Genomic DNA, 20,670 nt, shown 5'->3' on the forward strand with positions numbered 1-20,670 from the left:
GATCTCTCCGGAGCTTCTTTTGTAAAGGCACAGATTCCATTCAAGAAGGCGTCTCCTTCACAACCTAATCATTTCCCAAATACAGTCAAAACAGTAATCAAAATAGTATGGAACTAGAATAAAAACAGATACAAACCAATGGAGCAGAATGAAGGGCCCAGCTAAGCCCAAATGCATTCAGTAAACTAACATCTGACAACGTTGCCAAGGAATACACAATAGGAAATCTATGATGTATTTAATAAATAGTGCTGCGCAATGCTAATCCTGGGCATATAACCAACTGTAAGTCTGGGGTTAGCATATGCAAATTATTATATATGGAATGAATAAACAACAGGGTCCTACTGTGTAGCACAGGGAACTATATTTTATATCCTGAGATAAACCATATGGAGGGGGAGGAGCCAAGATGGCGGAGGAGTAGGACGGGGAGAACACTTTCTCCCCCACAAATTCATCAAAAGAGCATTTAAACGTCGAGTAAATTCCACAAAACAACTTATGAATGCCGGCAGAGGACATCAGGCACCCAGAAAAGCAACCCAACTCTTCGAAAGGAGGTAGGAAAAAATATTAAAAACAAAAAAAAAGAGACAAAAGAGGGAGGGACGGAGTTCCGTCCCGGGAAGGGAATCTTAAAAACAGAGAAGTTTCCAAACATCAGGAAACCTTCTCACTGCCGAATCTGTGCCGAGCTTTGGAAGCACAGAGGGCAACATAACAGGGAGAAAAAATAAATAAACAATTTAAAACTCGCAGATTGCGAGCCCTACGGTAACTCCCCCAGCAGAGAAGCAGCGCAGACGCCTGCATCCGCCATTAGCAAACCGGGGCTGGGCAGGGAGGCGCGGCGTGGGCTGCATCGCTGAGAGTAAGAATCTGGCCTGAATACCCTGAGCCCTATCTGAGCGAAATAATTTGGGCTAGCAAACCAGACTGTGGGATATCTACCGCGCGAAAAGCCAGCCCAAACCTAAGACCGCCAGGCCCGCGCACGGAACAAAGGACTGAACAGAGATAGCCGGCTGCAGACCTTCCCCCTCCGGTGACAGGCAGCCAGAGCCGGAAGGGGGCAATCGCAGCCCCAGAGAGACATTATCTATAAAATTGTAAGCAGGCTTCTTTGCTAACTAAAACTTCTTGGGGGTCTGGACGGTCAACATCTGCCTGAGAAGGTGCGCCGGTTTTACATCCAGATAACCGAGTGGCGGGGAGGCGATAAGTCGCAGCATTGGCACTCGCCTGGGAAGAGCAAATTAGCGCTCAGACCTGGGAAGAGCACAAAACACAGGCCCAACTGAGTCTGCGCCTCTGAGGACTACCCGAGTGCCTGAACCTGAGCGGCTTGGACCTGGGAGGTGCATGCAGCCCAGGGCCAGCCTCGGATTGTTCCCGGCGGAACAACCTAGAGTCCGAGCAGTGTGGACAGGGAGGCTACACGCGCCGTGAGCGGGGGCAGACCCAGGGTGGCTGAGGCACTGCGAGCCCACGCCAGTGTTATTTGTTTGCAGCATCCCTCCCTCCCTCCCCACAGCGCGACTGAACAACTAAGCCTAAAAAAAAAAAAAAAAAAAAGTGTCCTCCACCATGCCCTTTGAGTCAGGGCGGAAACCAGATACTGAAGAGACTAGCAAACAGAAGAAGATATAACAGAGGGAAACGCCTTGGAAGCTACAGGCAATAGATCAAAACCCTGTGGTTACTACGGACTACATAGGAAGGGGCCTATAGATCTTGAGAAATATAAATCTGACCAAGGAACTAGCCAAAAATGAACTGAACCCACAACACCCACAAAAAAAAAAAACAAAAAAGTCCTAGATATATTTTTATTATTTTTACGATCATTCTTTCTTTTTTTTTAATTAAAAAAAAAATTTTAAGTCCTCTATTCCTTTAATTTTCACTTTTATAACCTATTACTTTGCAAAAAAAAAAAAAAAGACCCTATTTTTTTCTTCTTCAGCAAACTTCATATATATATATTTTATAATTTTTTGACCTTGTTTTTTTTGTTTGTTTGTTTTTGTTTTTTTCTTCTTTTCTTTAACAGTGTATTTTTGAAATTCCAAACTCTACTCTAGATTTTTAATTTTCGCTTTTTGGTATATGTTATCAATTTTGTACCTATAGTTTTTTTTATATAATTTCTGTGACTTTTTTTTTTTTTTCTTCTTCTTCTCTGTTTCTTTCTCCTTTTATATAACATTGTATATCTGAAATTCCAAACTTTACTCTAGATTTTTAATTTATGCTTTTTGGTATTTGATATCAATTTTGTACCTGTATTTTCTTTATAATTTTTGTGACATTGTTCGTATTTGTTTGTTTGTTTTCTCTCTTTATTTTTCTTCTTCTTCTTCTTTTTTTTTTTTTTTAACATTGTATTTTTGAAATTCCAAACTCTACTCTAGATTTTTAATTTTTGCTTTCTGGTATTAGTTATCAATTTTGTACTTGTACTTTCTTTATAATTTTCGCGACCTTGTTTGTTTTTGTTTGTTCGTTCTTTCTCTCTTTCTTTTCCTTCTTCTTTTCTTCAACATCGTATTTTTGAAATTCCAAACTCTACTCTAGATTTTTAATTTTTGCTTTTATGTATTTGTTACCAATTTTGTACCTTTAAGGACCCAATCTTCAGGACCCATTTTACACTAGGGAGTGAGATTACTGGCTTGACTGCTCTCTCTCCCTTTGGACCCTCCTTTTTCTCCACCAGGTCGCCTGTGTCTCCTCCCTAACCCCTCTCTACTCTACCCAACTCTGTGAATTTCTGTGTGTTCCAGACGGTGGAGAACACTTAGGGAACTGATTACTGGCTGGATCTGTCTCCCTCCTTTTCATTCCCCCCTTTTATCCTTCTGGCCACCTCTGTTACCTTCCTCCTTCTTCTCTTCTCTGCATAACCCCGTGAACATCTCTGAGTGGTCCAGTTGTGGAGTGCACATAAGGAAGTGACTACTGGCTAGGCCACTCTCTCCACTATTGATTCACCTCATCTCATTTGGGTCACCTCTAACTCCCTCCTCCCTCTTCTCTTCTCCATGTAACCCTGTGAACCTCTCTGAGTGACCCTCACTGTAGAGAAACTTATCATCTTTAATGTAGATGTTTTATCAATGGTGCTGTATAGAAGGAGAAGTTTTGAAACTACTGTAAAAATAAGACCGATAATCGGAAGCAGGAGACTTAAGTCCAAACCCTGACTCCAGGGAACTCCTGACTCCAAGGAACATTCATTGACAGGAGCTCATCAAATGCCTCCATACCGACACTGAAACCAAGCACCACACAAGGGCCAATAAGTTCCAGGGCAAGACATACCAAGCAAATTCTCCAGCAACAAAGGAACACAGCCCTGAGCTTCAAGATACAGGCTGCCCAAAGTCACCCCAAAACTATAGACATCTCATAACTCATTACTGGACATTTCATTACACTCCAGAGAGAAGAAATACAGCTCCACCCACCAGAACACCGACACAAGCTTCCCTAACCAGGAAACCTTGACAAGCCACCTGTACAAACCCACACACAGTGAGGAAACGCCATAATAAAGAGAACTCCACAAACTGCCAGAATACAGAAAGGACACCCCAAACTTAGCAATTTAAACAAGATGAAGAGACAGAGGAATACTCAGCAGATAAAGGAACAGGATAAATGCCCACCAAACCAAACAAAAGAGGAAGAGATAGGGAATCTACCTGATAAAGAATTCCGAATAATGATAGTGAAATTGATCCAAAATCTTGAAACTAAAATGGAATCACAGATAAATAGCCTGGAGACAAGGATTGAGAAGATGCAAGAAAGGTTTAACAAGGACCTAGAAGAAATAAAAAAGAGTCAATATATAATGAATAATACAATAAGTGAAATTAAAAACACTCTGGAGGCAACAAATAGTAGAATAACAGAGGCAGAAGACAGGATTAGTGAATTAGAAGATAGAATGGTAGAAATAAATGAATCAGAGAGGATAAAAGAAAAACGAATTAAAAGAAATGAGGACAATCTCAGAGACCTCCAGGACAATATTAAACGCTACAACATTCGAATCATAGGGGTTCCAGAAGAAGAAGACAAAAAGAAAGACCATGAGAAAATACTTGAGGAGATAATAGTGGAAAACTTCCCTAAAATGGGGAAGGAAATAATCACCCAAGTCCAAGAAACCCAGAGAGTCCCAAACAGGATAAACCCAAGGAGAAACACCCCAAGACACATATTAATCAAATTAACAAAGATCAAACACAAAGAACAAATATTAAAAGCAGCAAGGGAAAAACAACAAATAACACACAAGGGAATTCCCATAAAGATAACAGCTGATCTTTCAATAGAAACTCTTCAAGCCAGGAGGGAATGGCAAGACATACTTAAAATGATGAAAGAAAATAACCTACAGCCTAGATTATTGTACCCAGCAAGGATCTCATTCAAGTATGAAGGAGAAATCAAAAGCTTTTCAGACAAGCAAAAGCTGAGAGAATTCTGCACCACCAAACCAGCTCTCCAACAAATACTAAAGGATATTCTCTAGACAGGAAACACAAAAACGGTGTATAAACTCGAACCCAAAACAATAAAGTAAATGGCAACGGGAACATACTTATCAGTAATTACCTTAAATGTAAATGGGTTGAATTCCCCAACCAAAAGACAAAGACTGGCTGAATGGATACAAAAACAAGACCCCTACATATGTTGTCTACAAGAGACCCACCTCAAAACAGGGGACACATACAGACTGAAAGTGAAGGGCTGGAAAAAGATTTTCCATGCAAATAGGGACCAAAAGAAAGCAGGAGTAGCAATACTCATATCAGATAAAATAGACTTTAAAACAAAGGCTGTGAAAAGAGACAAAGAAGGTCACTACATAATGATCAAAGGATCAATCCAAGAAGAAGATATAACAATTATAAATATATATGCACCCAACACGGGAGCACCACAGTACGTAAGACAAATGCTAACAAGTATGAAAGGAGAAATTAACAATAACACGATAATAGTGGGAGACTTTAATACCCCACTTACACCTATGGATAGATCAACTAAACAGAAAATTAACAAGGAAACACAAACTTTAAACGATACAATAGACCAGTTAGACCTAATTGATATCTATAGGTCATTTCATCCCAAAACAATGAATTTCACCTTTTTCTCAAGCACACATGGAACCTTCTCCAGGATAGATCACATCCTGGGCCATAAAGCTAGCCTTGGTAAATTCAAAAAAATAGAAATCATTCCAAGCATTTTTTCTGACCACAATGCAGTAAGATTAGATCTCAATTACAGGAGAAAAACTATTAAAAATTCCAACATATGGAGGCTGAACAACACACTGCAGAATAACCAACAAATCACAGAAGAAATCAAAAAAGAAATCAAAATTTGCATAGAAACGAATGAAAATGAAAACACAACAACCCAAAACCTGTGGGACACGGTAAAAGCAGTCCTAAGGGGAAAGTTCATAGCAATACAGGCACACCTCAAGAAACAAGAAAAAAGTCAAATAAATAACCTAACTCTACACCTAAAGCAACTAGAAAATGAAGAAATGAAGAATCCCAGGGTTAGTAGAAGGAAAGAAATCTTAAAAATTAGGGCAGAAATAAATGCAAAAGAAACAAAAGAGACCATAGCAAAAATCAACAAAACCAAAAGCTGGTTCTTTGAAAGGATAAATAAAATTGACAAACCATTAGCCAGACTCATCAAGAAACAAAGGGAGAAAAATCAAATCAACAAAATTAGAAACGAAAATGGAGAGATCACAACAGACAACACAGAAATACAAAGGATCATAAGAGACTACTATCAACAATTATATGTCAATAAAATGGACAACGTGGAAGAAATGGACAAATTCTTAGAAAAGTACGACTTTCCAAAACTGGACCAGGAAGAAATAGAAAATCTTAACAGACCCATCACAAGTATGGAAATTGAAACTGTAATCAAAAATCTTCCAGCAAACAAAAGCCCAGGTCCAGACGGCTTCACAGCTGAATTCTACCAAAAATTTAGAGAAGAGCTAACACCTATCCTGCTCAAACTCTTCCAGAAAATTGCAGAGGAAGGTAAACTTCCAAACTCATTCTATGAGGCCACCATCACCCTAATACCAAAACCTGACAAAGATCCCACAAAAAAAGAAAACTACAGGCCAATATCACTGATGAACATAGATGCAAAAATCCTTAACAAAATTCTAGCAATCAGAATCCAACAACACATTAAAAAGATCATACACCATGATCAAGTGGGCTTTATCCCAGGGATGCAAGGATTCTTCAATATCCGCAAATCAATCAATGTAATACACCACATTAACAAATTGAAAAATAAAAACCATATGATTATCTCAATAGATGCAGAGAAAGCCTTTGACAAAATTCAACATCCATTTATGATAAAAACTCTCCAGGAAGCAGGAATAGAAGGAACATACCTCAACATAATAAAAGCTATATATGACAAACCCACAGCAAACATTATCCTCAATGGTGAAAAATTGAAAGCATTTCCTCTAAAGTCAGGAACAAGACAAGGGTGCCCACTTTCACCATTACTATTCAACATAGTTTTGGAAGTTTTGGCCACAGCAATCAGAGCAGAAAAATAAATAAAAGGAATCCAAATTGGAAAAGAAGAAGTAAAACTCTCACTGTTTGCAGATGACATGATCCTCTACATAGAAAACCCTAAAGAGTCCACCAGAAAATTACTAGAAATAATCAATGACTACAGTAAAGTTGCAGGATATAAAATCAACACACAGAAATCCCTTGCATTCCTATACACTAATAATGAGAAAACAGAAAGAGAAATTAAGGAAACAATTCCATTCACCATTGCAACGGGAAGAATAAAATACTTAGGAATATATCTACCTAAAGAAACTAAAGACCTACATATAGAAAACTATAAAACACTGGTGAAAGAAATCAAAGAGGACACTAATAGATGGAGAAATATACCATGTTCATGGATTGGAAGAATCAATATAGTGAAAATGAGTATACTACCCAAAGCAATTTATAGATTCAACGCAATCCCTATCAAGCTACCAACAGTATTCTTCACAGAGCTAGAACAAATAATTTCACAATTTGTATGGAAATACAAAAAACCTCGAATAGCCAAAGCAATCTTGAGAAAGAAGAATGGAACTGGAGGAATCAACCTACCTGACTTCAGGCTCTACTACAAAGCCACAGTTATCAAGACAGTATGGTACTGGCACAAAGACAGAAATATTGATCAATGGAATAAAATAGAAAGCCCAGAGATAAATCCACGCACATATGGACACCTTATCTTCGACAAAGGAGGCAAGAATATACAATGGATTAAAGACAATCTCTTTAACAAGTGGTGCTGGGAAATCTGGTCAACCACTTGTAAAAGAATGAAACTGGACCACTTTCTAACACCATACACAAAAATAAACTCAAAATGGATTAAAGATCTAAACGTAAGACCAGAAACTATAAAACTCCTAGAGGAGAACATAGGCAAAACAATCTCCGACATACATCACAGCAGGATCCTCTATGACCCACCTCCCAGAATATTGGAAATAAAAGCAAAAATAAACAAATGGGACCTAATTAAACTTAAAAGCTTCTGCACATCAAAGGAAACTATTAGCAAGGTGAAAAGACAGCCTTCAGAATGGGAGAAAATAATAGCAAATGAAGCAACCGACAAACAACTAATCTCAAAAATATACAAGCAACTCCTACAGCTCAACTCCAGAAAAATAAACGACCCAATCAAAAAATGGGCCAAAGAACTAAATAGACATTTCTCCAAAAAAGACATACAGATGGCTAACAAACACATGAAAAGATGCTCAACATCACTCATTGTCAGAGAAATGCAAATCAAAACCACCATGAGGTACCATTTCACACCAGTCAGAATGGCTGCGATCCAAAAGTCTACAAATAATAAATGCTGGAGAGGGTGTGGAGAAAAGGGAACCCTCTTACACTGTTGGTGGGAATGCAAACTAGTACAGCCACTATGGAGAACAGTGTGGAGATTCCTTAAAAAACTGGAAATAGAACTGCCTTATGATCCAGCAACCCCACTGCTGGGCATACACAATGAGGAAACCAGAAGGGAAAGAGACACGTGTACCCCAATGTTCATCGCAGCACTGTTTATAATAGCCAAGACATGGAAGCAACCTAGATGTCCATCAGCAGATGAATGGATAAGAAAGCTGTGGTACGTATACACAATGGAGTATTACTCAGCCATTAAAAAGAATACATTTGAATCAGTTCTAATGAGGTGGATGAAACTGGAGCCTATTATACAGAGTGAAGTAAGCCAGAAGGAAAAACATAAATACAGTATACTAACGCATATATATGGAATTTAGAAAGATGGTAACAATAACCCAGTGTACGAGACAGCAAAAGAGACACTGATGTATAGAACAGTCTTATGGACTCTGTGGGAGAGGGAGAGGGTGGGAAGATTTGGGAGAATGGCAATGAAACATGTAAAATATCATGTAGGAAACGAGTTGCCAGTCCAGGTTCGATGCATGATGCTGGATGCTTGGGGCTGGTGCACTGGGACGGCCCAGAGGGATGGTATGGGGAGGGAGGAGGGAGGAGGGAGGAGGGTTCGGGATGGGGAACACATGTATACCTGTGGCGGATTCATTTTGATATTTGGCAAAACTAATACAATTATGTAAAGTTTAAAAATAAAATAAAATTAGAGAAAAAAAAATAAATAAAGAATGAAGCCTTCTATACACACAAAAAATATAAAATAAAATAAACCATATGGAAAAGAATGTTTTAAAGAATGTATATATATATATGTGTGTGTGTGTGTGTGTGTGTAACAATCACTTTGTTGTATAGCAAAATTAACATAACATTGTAAATCAATTGTACTTCTATAAAAAATAAAATGGTGTTGGGAATATTGGATAGCCACATGCAAAAGGATGAAATTGGACCCTTATCTTACAGCATACACAGTAATTAACTCAAAATGTATTAAAGACTTAAATGGAAGACCTGAAAGCATACACTCCTAGAATAAAACATGAGGCAATAACTCCATGATATTGGTCTTGGCAATTATGTTTTTAACATGAAATCCAAAGCACACACGACAAAAACAAAAATAAGTAGGACTACATCAAACTAAAGAATTTCTGCAGAGCAAAAGAAGCTATCAACAAAATGAAAAGGCAACCTATGCAATGGGAGAAACGGTTACAAATCCTAGATCTACAAGGTATGAATATCCAAAATATACAAGAAAGCTCACACAACTTGACAGCAAGTTTTAAAAAGCTGATTAAAAATAGGCAAAGGACCGGAATAGACAGTTTTCTACAGAAGACATACAAATGCCCAATGGGCAGATAAGTTTCTCAACATCACTAGTCATCAGGGAAACGCAAATCAAAGTCCAAGGACAGGTTTCCCTGGAGGCCCAGTGGTAATACAGGAGCCTGGCGCAGCACAACTATTGAGCCTGTGCCATAGAGCTCAGGAGCTGCCACTACCGAGTCTGTGCGCCACAGCCACGAAGCCTGAACACTCTGGAGCCTGTGCACCACACAAGAGAAGCCACTGCAATGAGAAGCCCATGTACCATGACGAGAGAGTAGCCCACACTCCCTGCAACTAGAGAAAAGGCTCCCGCAGCAATGAAGACCCAGCACAGCCAAATAAACAAATAATTTTTTTAAATCCAATGATATGTATTTTCACACCTGTTGGGATGTTTATTATAAAAAAGACAAGAGACAGCAAATATTAGCAAAGACGTAGAGAAAAAGGAACATTTGAGCATCGCTGATATAGCCTCTGTGGACAATACAGAGGTTCCTCAAAAAAACAAAATTAGAACTGCAATGTGATTCAGCAATTCCATTTCTCAGTACATAGTCAAAGTAAATTAAAATGATATCTCAGAATCATCTGCACACTTACATTCATTACTAACAATAGTCAAGATAGAGACACTATCTCAGTGACCAACAGCACTAAATGGATAAAGAAAATGTACATACATACTACTCAGCGTGTCCACACATACTGAATGCTATTCAGCCACAAAAAGGAAGGAAATCATGCCACTTGTGACAACATAGATAAACCGAGAGGACATCACACTGAGTGAAAAAAAACTCAGCATAGACAAATACCATATGATCTCGCTTAGATGTAAAATCTCAAAAAACTCAATTCAGAAAACCAGAAAGTAAAATGGCAGTTTCCAGGTGTCTGGAGGGGAGACATGTTGGTCAAAGGGAACAAACTCCCAATCACAAGATGAAGAAGTACTGGGGATCTAAGATACAGCATCGTGACTGTAGCTAATAACACTATATTGAATATTTAAAATTTGCTGCAAGACTAAATCTTAAATATTCTCACCACACACACACAAAATGGTAAATATCTGAGGTGAGAGATGTGTTAATTAACTTGATTGTGGTAATCAGTTTGCAATGTATACATACTTAAAATCATCACATTTTACTCCTTTAAATACATGCAATTTTTCTCATTAATTATACCTCAATAAAACTGGTGAGGAAAACGTCATGAAGAATGGTTGGAAGAAACAGATATGTTCATTATCTTGACTATGATGATGGTTTCACATTCAAGTATGTATGTGTCAAAATTTATCAAACTGTACACTTTAATATCTGCAGTTTTGTCATCTCTACTTCAATAAAGATGTTTTTTAAAATAGTGACAGCTATTTTAAAATGATCTTAATAAAACATTGCACAGCTTTTTTAATTTTATGAAGTTTGAAATGACACAGAAAATATTTATGCACACATCACCTTATCATGATGCATGTATCATGTGAAATGCCAGGCTGGATGAAGCACAAGCTGGAATCAAGATTGCCAGGAGAAATATCAACAACTGCAGATATGCAGATGAAAACACCCTTATGGCAGAAAGTAAAGAAGAACTAAAGAATCTCTTGATGAAAGTGAAAGAGGAGAAGGAAAAAGTTGCCTTAAAACTCAACATTCAGAAAACTAAGATCATGGCATCCAGTCCTATCATTTCATGGCAAATAGATGGGGAAACAATGAAAACAGTGACAGACTTTATTTTGAGGGTTCCAAAATCACTGCAGATGGTGATTGCAGCTATGAAATTAAAAGAGCTTTCTCTTTGAGAGAAAAGCTATGACAAACCTACACAGCACATTAAAAAGCAGAGACATTATTTTGTCAAAAAGGTCTGTCTAGTCAAGGCTATGGTTTTTCCAGTAGTCATGTATGGATGTGAGAGTTGGACCATAAAGAAAACTGAGTGCCAAAGAATTGATGCTTTTGAACTGTGATGTTGGAGAAGACTCTTGAGAGTCCATTTGACAGCAAGGAGATCCAACCAGTCCATCCTAAAGGAAATCGGTCCTGAATATTCACTGGAAGGACTGATGCTGAAGCTGAAACTTCAAAACTCTGGCCACCTGATTCGAAGAACTGACCCACTGGAAAAGACCCTGATGCTGGGAAAGATTGAAGGCAGGAGGAGAAGGGGACAACAGAGAATGAGATGATTGAATGCCATCACTGACTCAATGGACATGAGTTTGAGCATGCTCTGGGAGTTGGTGATGCACAGGGAAGCCTGGCATTCTGCAGTGCATGGGGTCGCAAAGAGTTGGACGCATCTGAGTGACTGAACTGAACTGATACCACCTTACAAAAGCAGAATACATAAATATGGCTATATCATGCCTGTAACTATACAAGATAAAATATTAAACAAAAAACTAGAAATACAATCAACTTCCTTGAGAAACACACACGTTGTGTCTGAAGAGGTGGGGCTCAAGTGTAACTTCTTTCCTTGTAATTCTCAATATTTTATGAATTTTCTAGAATTGCATTTCTGTTGTAACATAAAAGTCAAACAATTAACTTTATTTATTTAAAATAAATAAAAACAAAATAAATTCTTTTAAAAAAGGTCTCTGTTAGTCTTTTGGAAAATCCAGGTTTTCCAAGGGGGTGAGCAGTGCCTTTGCCAATAGGAAAAGCTGTCAAACAGGACACGGCTGGTTGTTTTTTCCTCATGTAAGCATTGCCATCTCAGCTGCCTCAGGGGAGGTCAGTGTAGCATATCTACCTGGAGCAGATCATCCCCAGACCTGAGAGGTTTGTGCTGAATGGCATGCTCATCTTTCCCTCTCTGCTCTAGGACAGCCTGCATCAGACCCTGCCAGAAGCCTCCTCAACAAGAAAGTGCCAGCCATGGAGTCTCCCTTCACTGTGTTTGTGTTTCTCATCTTTTGGGATACAGCACTAGCAGGTAAAATGGGAATCTTCCTGGGAGAATCCTTGTCTAGAAGAGCAATTGCACTATGCAAGCCTATGAATGTCCTACCACCATAAACTCTGTAATTTTTGAAGTACCTTGAATCTTGGCTCTCCAAACTGCAGCTGTACAGTTTGAGGCAGAAGTCTGAGCACCTCTGAAATATAATTTCTTCATTTACCAAATGGAAATAATAATAACTTCAGAGTCTTGCAAGGATTAAATAAAATAATGTATAGAATATGCCTATACATATGTACAGTTCCTGACTTACAAGAGTTATCATTATATTTTTATTAGTAATACTCCATTTTGTTTTGCTACAGTTGTTGTATCTCTACTCAACTCTACTCATCTCTACTAGGAACATGCCTAGGTATAGCAGTCAACACCAGCAAGCAGTAATAATGTAATTTTTAAGTTTTCCAATATACTCAAATTACTCACCGTTAACTTATCATTTGTAGATCCTTCAGGTACACAGGGAAACAGATTAGGAACTGCCATAACCCAAGAGATTTGATGGGCTTCATGTGATGTGAGAAATATCTGATTAGAGGAGGTAGCAGCTGGAGAAATGTTACGGAGAGCACAAGCTGGCCTCATACTGACCGCATCCATTACTAACTTTGAAAATCTCATCTTGAGAATTCTCTTCATTTAGTGTTACTGAATCAGTTCACATCCATATGTTGAAGGGTCCTACTTAATTTCTCAATCTCTCATGTATTCTCTAGGCAGATGAACCAGATGTTCATATCATGTGATTCAACAGGCTGGATTTAAGAATCTATAGAATCCAGGCCTCTAGAAGCTCTACAGGCCACTACAATTCCACTATGGTTCATGCAATAAATCCATGGGCTCTGGACACTGAACAACTGCACAGTCTACAATATTCCCTTCAGTGCTGTATACATGCCCATAGCTTATTATTTTTATAAGAACTTCTTTCTTTATAGAGATCATTACAAATTTCACATATAGACCATTAATACTTCACATCTTGTTAGGCATCCATCTTGCTAACCTAGTAACCCTGACCTCCTCTTTTCCTGTGTATGTTAATCGCTTAGTCATGTCTGACTCTTTGCAAACCCAGGGACTACAGCCTGCCAGGCTCCTCTGTCCATGGGATTTTCCAGGCAAGAATACTGGAGTGGGTTGCCATTCCCTTCTCCAGGGGATCTTCCTGACCCAGAGATTGAACCTGGGTCTCCTGCATTGGCAGGCAGATTCTTTATGGTCTGAGCCACCAGGGAAGCTCCAGGCAAAATAAATGGGGTAAACACTTATTCAGAATTTCCACAAATGGCCAAATTTTAGCATTCTTTCTCCTTTCAACACTCTCTTACATATGAAAATAAACATTCATATTCTGATGATTCTGTAGAGTTACGTGTCCACTAAACTGTAGGTCCAGCTCAAACGCCTTGGGCTCCAATAATACATCCCATCCTCAGAATGGCTTCCATCCTCCTCTGAACTCACACCACCACTCCATGTTGCATATATCTCACTGGACTTGTAATATTTTCTTCTCTCTCATGCATCTTTTGTGCTTCCTTTTTAGCCAAGACCAAAAATTCTTTGTGGTATCATACTCAAATCTGTACCTAAACAGTACCTGGATTTATAAAAAACCAGCTTGAGAATGAACAGATAATTAAATATTTTGTTAATGACTACATACATAGGTAATTTGTTTATAGAATTTATTATTCGACCAATTTGGGCAAAGTTCCAAGTTATTAATTGTCTCAGTCAGTTCAGGCTACCATAGCAAAATATCATGCATGGCAAGGCCTAAACAAAATTTATTTTCTCACAGTTCCAGAGGCTGGAAAGTCCAAGAGCAACTGAAGACCAATTCAGTTTCTGATACGAGTTACCTTCCTAGCTTGCAGACAGCCATCTTCTTTCTGTGTTTTCTGTCAAAAAGGCCACCAATTCTGTTGGACCAGGCCCCCCCTCTTATAACCTCATTTAACTTTACTGTCACCTCTAAAGTCCCTATCTCCAAGAACAGTCACACTGGGGATTATGGTTTCAATATATGAACCTGTGGAGGACACAGTTCAATCCATAGCTTTTTAAATTTTTTCAATTATAGTATCAGACTATGAACAGGTCTCTTGGAACCCACTTTGACAAAAATGGAAGGACTGGTCATTCTATAGTACAGAAAGGTCTATCATGAATAATCTTTCCATTCATTTTCTTTCCAGGCTTGAATCCATTATCATCAGAATTATACAGAAGATGTCACATAAATGGTACCTGCAGACTTGAGTGCTTTGGAAGTGAAATGCTAGTTGCCTACTGCATGTTTCAGCTGGAGTGCTGTCTCAAAGGAAATCCTGAGCCCTGACTTAAGAAGCCAGTAAATACCAATTAACTTGACAGAGAATTTAAACTGAACTCTGACACTGAGATGTGCCCACAGTTGTTGGTTTTCAGCATTTTTATAAGCCATCAGAACATCGAAACCTTATAATATTAGATTTGAAAAGCTGAGCTGATGTCTTCCTAAAGACATTTAAGGTCCTCAGGAAAACAGGTTATAATATATTTTTCCTCACTTCAAAGTGATACGCACAGTCTCCTCAGTGCCTATTTTTATCTTTACTCATAGAAAGGTTATCTACATTATTTATAGAGGCCCCAAAACTATAGAAACATCTTTTTACACCTAGGCTTTACCCTACCATACCTTCAGTTCCCTATTCACCTTTTCTTTGAGCCTCTCATCTGTAGAGGAACAGACCTGACCCAGCCTCTAATGACCTTATATATCTCTCACATGGACCACTTTGACTTCACTTAAGGCTGCACGAGTCTTGACTGGGTCTGACCCTGAAGGTCTTGAAACACAAAAGCTATGTTACGATGGGCTGTAACAAAGCAGGTTCTCATCCACCTCCCTGGTTTCAGAGAATGAAATTATGTGACTTTCCACTTCAACCCCCTTGGGTTCAGCTATCAGACCACTTGGCCATAGTTCAGAGTTGGCTTCTCCACAGCTGAGTGGCTCACCACCTCTACCACCTACCATCTCCCACTCTGGGGGAGTGCCATCCTGTGAGACTAGGAGCTAACACACCTGCTGGTCTTGCTTTGCTGTGTATAAATAATAAACTGTCCCACTAGAATTCATTGTTTTGTTTACCAGTGAACCTTACAAAAGTACGACAGGCAGGGACGTCCCTGGCAGTCCAGTGATTAACTCTGCACTTCCACTGCAGGGGTTGATGGCTCAATTCCTGGTCAGGGAACTTAAGATCCCACATGCCCTGAAGTGTGGCCAAAAAAGGAAAAGAAAGCAAAAGGAAAAAAAGTGTGACAGGCAAACCTAGCAACTTCCACTAGCTCAATGGTTGTCCCATTGACTACTGTGGTGCTGCTGCACATCTGCCTCACTTTTCAGTGTCACCAACCCATGTACAGATGCACCAATGAGTTCAGCACATGCTGCTCAGGATAAGCAGTGCAGCGATGGAAAGGGGCAGATTCTGGGTGTGCAGCAATCTTCTTCAGCTTCACTGCTGAATTCAGCTCAGACTCTCTTGTGATTCTGAGAGGACAGGGCTCTAACTGCAGAGAACCAATCACTGACCTAGAATAGGACTGAGAAAACTGTGCCCAAGGCCTGGCCTGAATGACAGCCCCGCCTTTCCAGCTACTCACTGATACTGAGAAAAGACAAAAGGATAACAGTGGTTGAAATGAATGAAGGGTTGTAAGGGATTCCACATTCCCAGACACTATCCAACCTTTGATAAAATCCAGTGTTGGTGTCTTTAGCAGGGAAGATACTAAAAATCCCCTTCTCAGAGGCCCAAATTCTCCTGTGGAGTCATTAGGGGACAGGGGATAAAAAGGGATGGGATTAGACATGACCTGGAGTGATAACCATGGTTCAGTATCCAGAGTAAGGAAGGCATCCAGACAGGACCCAAGAAAACTCTCAGACTCTGAAAGGAAACTATAAGCAAGGTGAAAAGACAGCCTTCAGAATGGGAGAAAATAATAGCGAATGAAGCAACTGACAAAGAATTAAACTCAAAAATATACAAGCAACTCCTGCAGCTCAACTCCAAAAAAATAAATAACCCAAACAAAAAATGGGCCAAAGAACTAAACAGACATTTCTCCAAAGAAGACATACAGATGGCTAACAAACACATGAAAAGATGCTCAACATCACTCATTATCAGAGAAATGCAAATCAAAACCACAATGAGGTACCATTTCACACCAGTCAGAATGGCTGCGATCCAAAAGTCTACAAGCAATAAATGCTGGAGAGGGTGTGGAGAAAAGGGAACCCTCTTACGCTGTTGGTGGGAATGCAAACTAGTACAGCCAGTATGGAGAACAGTGTGGAGATTCCTTAAAAAACTGGAAATAGAACTGCCATATGACCCAGCAATCCCACTGCTGGGCATACACACCGAGGAAACCAGAAGGGAAAGAGACACGTGTACCCCAATGTTCATCACAGCACTGTTTATAATAGTCAGGACATGGAAGCAACCTAGATGTCCATCACCAGATGAATGGATAAGAAAGCTGTGGTACATATACACAATGAAGTATTACTCAGCCATTAAAAAGAATACATTTGAATCAGTTCTAATGAGGTGGATGAAACTGGAGCCTAATATACAGAGTGAAGTAAGCCAGAAAGAAAAACACCAATACAGTATACTAACACATATATATGGAATTTAGAAAGATGGTAACGACAACCCTGTATGCAAGACAGCAAAAGAGACACAGATGTATAGAACAGTCTTTTGGATTCTGTGGGAGAGGGAGGGGGGGATGATTTGGGAGAATGGCATTAAAACATGTATAATATCATAAAAAAAAGAATACATTTGAATCAGTTCTAATGAGGTGGATGAAACTGGAGCCTATTATACAGAGTGAAGTAAGCCAGAAAGAAAAACACCAATACAGTATACTAATGCATATATATGGAATTTAGAAAGATGGTAACGATAACCCTGTATGTGAGATAGCAAAAGAGACACAGATGTATAGACCAGTCTTTTGGACTCTGTGGGAGAGGGCAAGGGTGGGATGATTTGGGAGAATAGCATTGAAACATGTATAATATCATATGTGAAACTAATCACCAGTCCAGGTTTGATGCATGATACAGGATGCTCGGGGCTGCTGCACTGGGATGACACAGAGGGATGGTATGGGGAGGGAGGTGGGAGGGGGGTTCAGGATGGGGAACACGTGTACACCCGTGGCAGATTCATGTTGATGTATGGCAAAACCAATACAATATTGTAAAGTAATTAGCCTCCAATTAAAATAGGTAAATTTATATTAAAAAATAAAGGTTAAAAAATAAATAAACTTCAGATTTCTGGTGATAGAGAATATATTCCAAATTAGTTTTTCACGTGAGAAGAATGATTTCCCTTGAAGAAATGCCTACATGGAATGTCATAAATAATTGTTACTGTAAACACCTTCACTATTTTCAGGCAACTGTGTGAATACAGAATAATAAATTTACTTTCAAAAACAAACAAACAAACAAACAAACCCTCAGACTCTGAAGGAAACAGGGGATCCTTATATGAGCACACTGATTCCTCTGGAAATGTCCTCAAAATACTCCACAATCCTTAGGCTTGCTTCACATCTTACTTTTCCACTTAAGATGTACATTCTTTATACACAGAGATAAATTGAAACTTGAAAATATCCCAGCCTGCTGAGCCTCTGAAGAGCCTCTCTTTTCAGCTGGCTGAGAGGGCACTGTTAGAGACCCATTAGAGAAGTGGTCTCCAAAGCAAGAGCGAGAACCTGTATCTCTCTTAATACTTAATGGCAAGAGACATTCATTCATCAAGAGTTGAATAAAGGTGATATTCTAATTGTCAATGGCATTTTCTTACAGAACAGAAATAACAATTCTAAAATTCATATGGAATCATGAAAGATCCCAGATAGTCAAAACAATGTTGAGAAAGAAGAGCAAAGGTAGAGGTATCATACTTCTTAGTTACAAACTAAATTATAAAGCTACAGTAAACAAAACAGTATGGTACTGGCATAAAAACATACACATAGATCAATGGAACAAAAATAAGAACCCAGAAATAAGCCTATGCATATATGATCAAGAACATAATCACTCCAGGTCATCTCTAATCCCATTCATTTTACATGAGCACCAAGAACACTCAGTGGGGAAAAAGATAGTGAAACGCAAATTAAAAAACACAATAAGATATCACTTCACACCTATTTGAATCAGCCATCTGATCAGGTGTAAAGTGATATCTTTTTTATGACTAATATTCCATTGTGTGTGTGTGGTATTTATCACATCTTGTTTATATGTTAAACATATATATGTTTATATATGTGTATATATATAAACAAAATATGCTATGTGTGTGTGTGTGTATACACACAAATACATACAATGGAATATTACTTGGTCATAAAAAAGAATGGGATTTTGCCATCTGCAACAACATACACAGACCTGGAGGATATTATGCTAAGTGAAATAAATCAGGCAAAGAAAGACAAATACTGTATGATATCACTTATATGTGGAATCTAAAAAATAAAACAAACCAATGAATATAACAGAAAAGAAACAGGGTCACAGATATGGAGAACATACTAGTAGCTACCAGTAGGGAGGAGGAAGGAAGGAAGGACAAGTCAGGAGTAGGGGATTAAGAAGTACAAATGACTATGTGGAAAATAAATAAGCTATAAGAATATATTGTACAACACAGGAAATATAGCCACTATCTTATAAATAACATTTATAAGAGTATAACATTTAAAATTTATGAATCACTATGCTGTATACCTGAAACTCAGATAATACTGTACATCAACTATATTGCGATTAAAATAATCACTAAAATAATTACTAAAAGATGTTCTTCATAAAGCAGTAAATTAAGCAAAGAGAGAAGAATTAAGATGAAAAAGCAGTAATAAGCATGCAATAAGTTAATTATTTACATTAAAGAATACAAATAAGCAAGGACTATTAAAAATAAAATGTATGTATGAGTAACTTAAAAGTATAAAAATAAGGTTGAAACACTAAACAACAACATGAAAAGGAAGAAGAAAATTACTACACGAAAACATTCCACAGTCTTTGTATTATTGGAGAAACATGAAGATAATGATTAAATTTAGAGACTTTTTTAAGGTAGGTTTACTGATTAAAAATAGATCATTGCTATAAGAATAAAAACAGAATGTGTAACTTCCAAACCAAAGGAAGCACAAACAATACAAGAAAAAATCAATCAATAGATCAATCAGTAAAATGGTAAATAAAAAGTACAAAACATACTTTTAAGATTGAATTTTTAATTTGGCAATAACCTATTTATAAGAGTGACAACAACACCTAAAGACAAAAAAAAGGAGGGATATAAAAGATGGAAAAAATATGTCAATTCTAGCAAAGACTGCTTATTGTATACCCCAGTATACTCCTCTTCTATTTTTCTTTAGTCGTGGGCCAGAGAACAGGGTCCCTGATGCCTTTCACTCTATAGATGTAGCTCAGCAGTCCATTCACTAATGAGCTTTATCATTCCATATCTCTTAGCAGACATAAATACTGAGGCCTGTAAAGTAGATGTGCACAGCTGGGCAGAAACACCTCCTGGTTTACAAAGATGAGGGCTCTGATGTATGTGTGGCTGTGTCCTTTAGCTTTGTATTTTAACACTGTAAGAGTGGGTACCTACAAGTGGTGGCTCAACAGTAAAGAATCCGCCTGCCAAAGCAGGAGGTATGGGTTTGATCTCTGGGTCAGAAAGATCTCCTGGAGAATGAAATGGCAACCCACTCCAGTGTTCTTGCCTGGGAAGTCCCATGGTCAGAGGAGCCTGGTGGGCTACAGGCCATTAGGTCAAAAAAGAGTTGGACATGACTGAGCATCTAAACAAGTTTAGACTTATTACATCTTCCTGTTTCTTATCATTAATGTGAAGTGAAGTGAAGTCGCTCAGTCGTGTCTGACTCTTTTCGACCCCATGGACTGTAGCCTACCAGGCTCCTCCATCCATGGGATTTTTCAGACAAGAATACTGGAGTGGACTGCCATTTCCTTCTCCAGGAGATTTTCCCGACCCAGGGATTGAACCCAGGTCTCCCGCATTGTAGGCAGACACTTTACTGTCTGAGCCACCAGGGAAGTCCATCATTAGTTTAAGTAAGTGTAAATTTTAGTCGCTCAATCATGTCCAACTCTTTGCGATCTCATTGTTAAGTAGTTAGAATGGGAAAA

The 20,670-nt window shown here is 38.6% G+C and overlaps 1 protein-coding gene across 1 annotated transcript; it reads left to right on the forward strand.

The window, feature by feature from the left end:
• The first annotated feature begins 407 nt into the window (after positions 1-407).
• DEFB134 (defensin beta 134) lies at positions 408-14,953 on the forward strand. The gene is made up of 3 exons (XM_086414727.1): positions 408-563; positions 12,249-12,359; positions 14,594-14,953. Exons 1-3 carry the CDS (start codon positions 509-511, stop codon positions 14,734-14,736), a joined length of 309 nt encoding a protein of 102 aa, XP_086270853.1. The 5' UTR covers positions 408-508; the 3' UTR covers positions 14,737-14,953.
• Positions 14,954-20,670: the final 5,717 nt, after the last annotated feature.

The sequence above is a fragment of the Bos grunniens genome, chromosome 8, assembly GCF_055505025.1.
Source record: "Bos grunniens cultivar Pamir isolate PY7600 chromosome 8, Bosgru_T2T1.0, whole genome shotgun sequence".
NCBI classification, from domain to species: domain Eukaryota; kingdom Metazoa; phylum Chordata; class Mammalia; order Artiodactyla; family Bovidae; genus Bos; species Bos grunniens.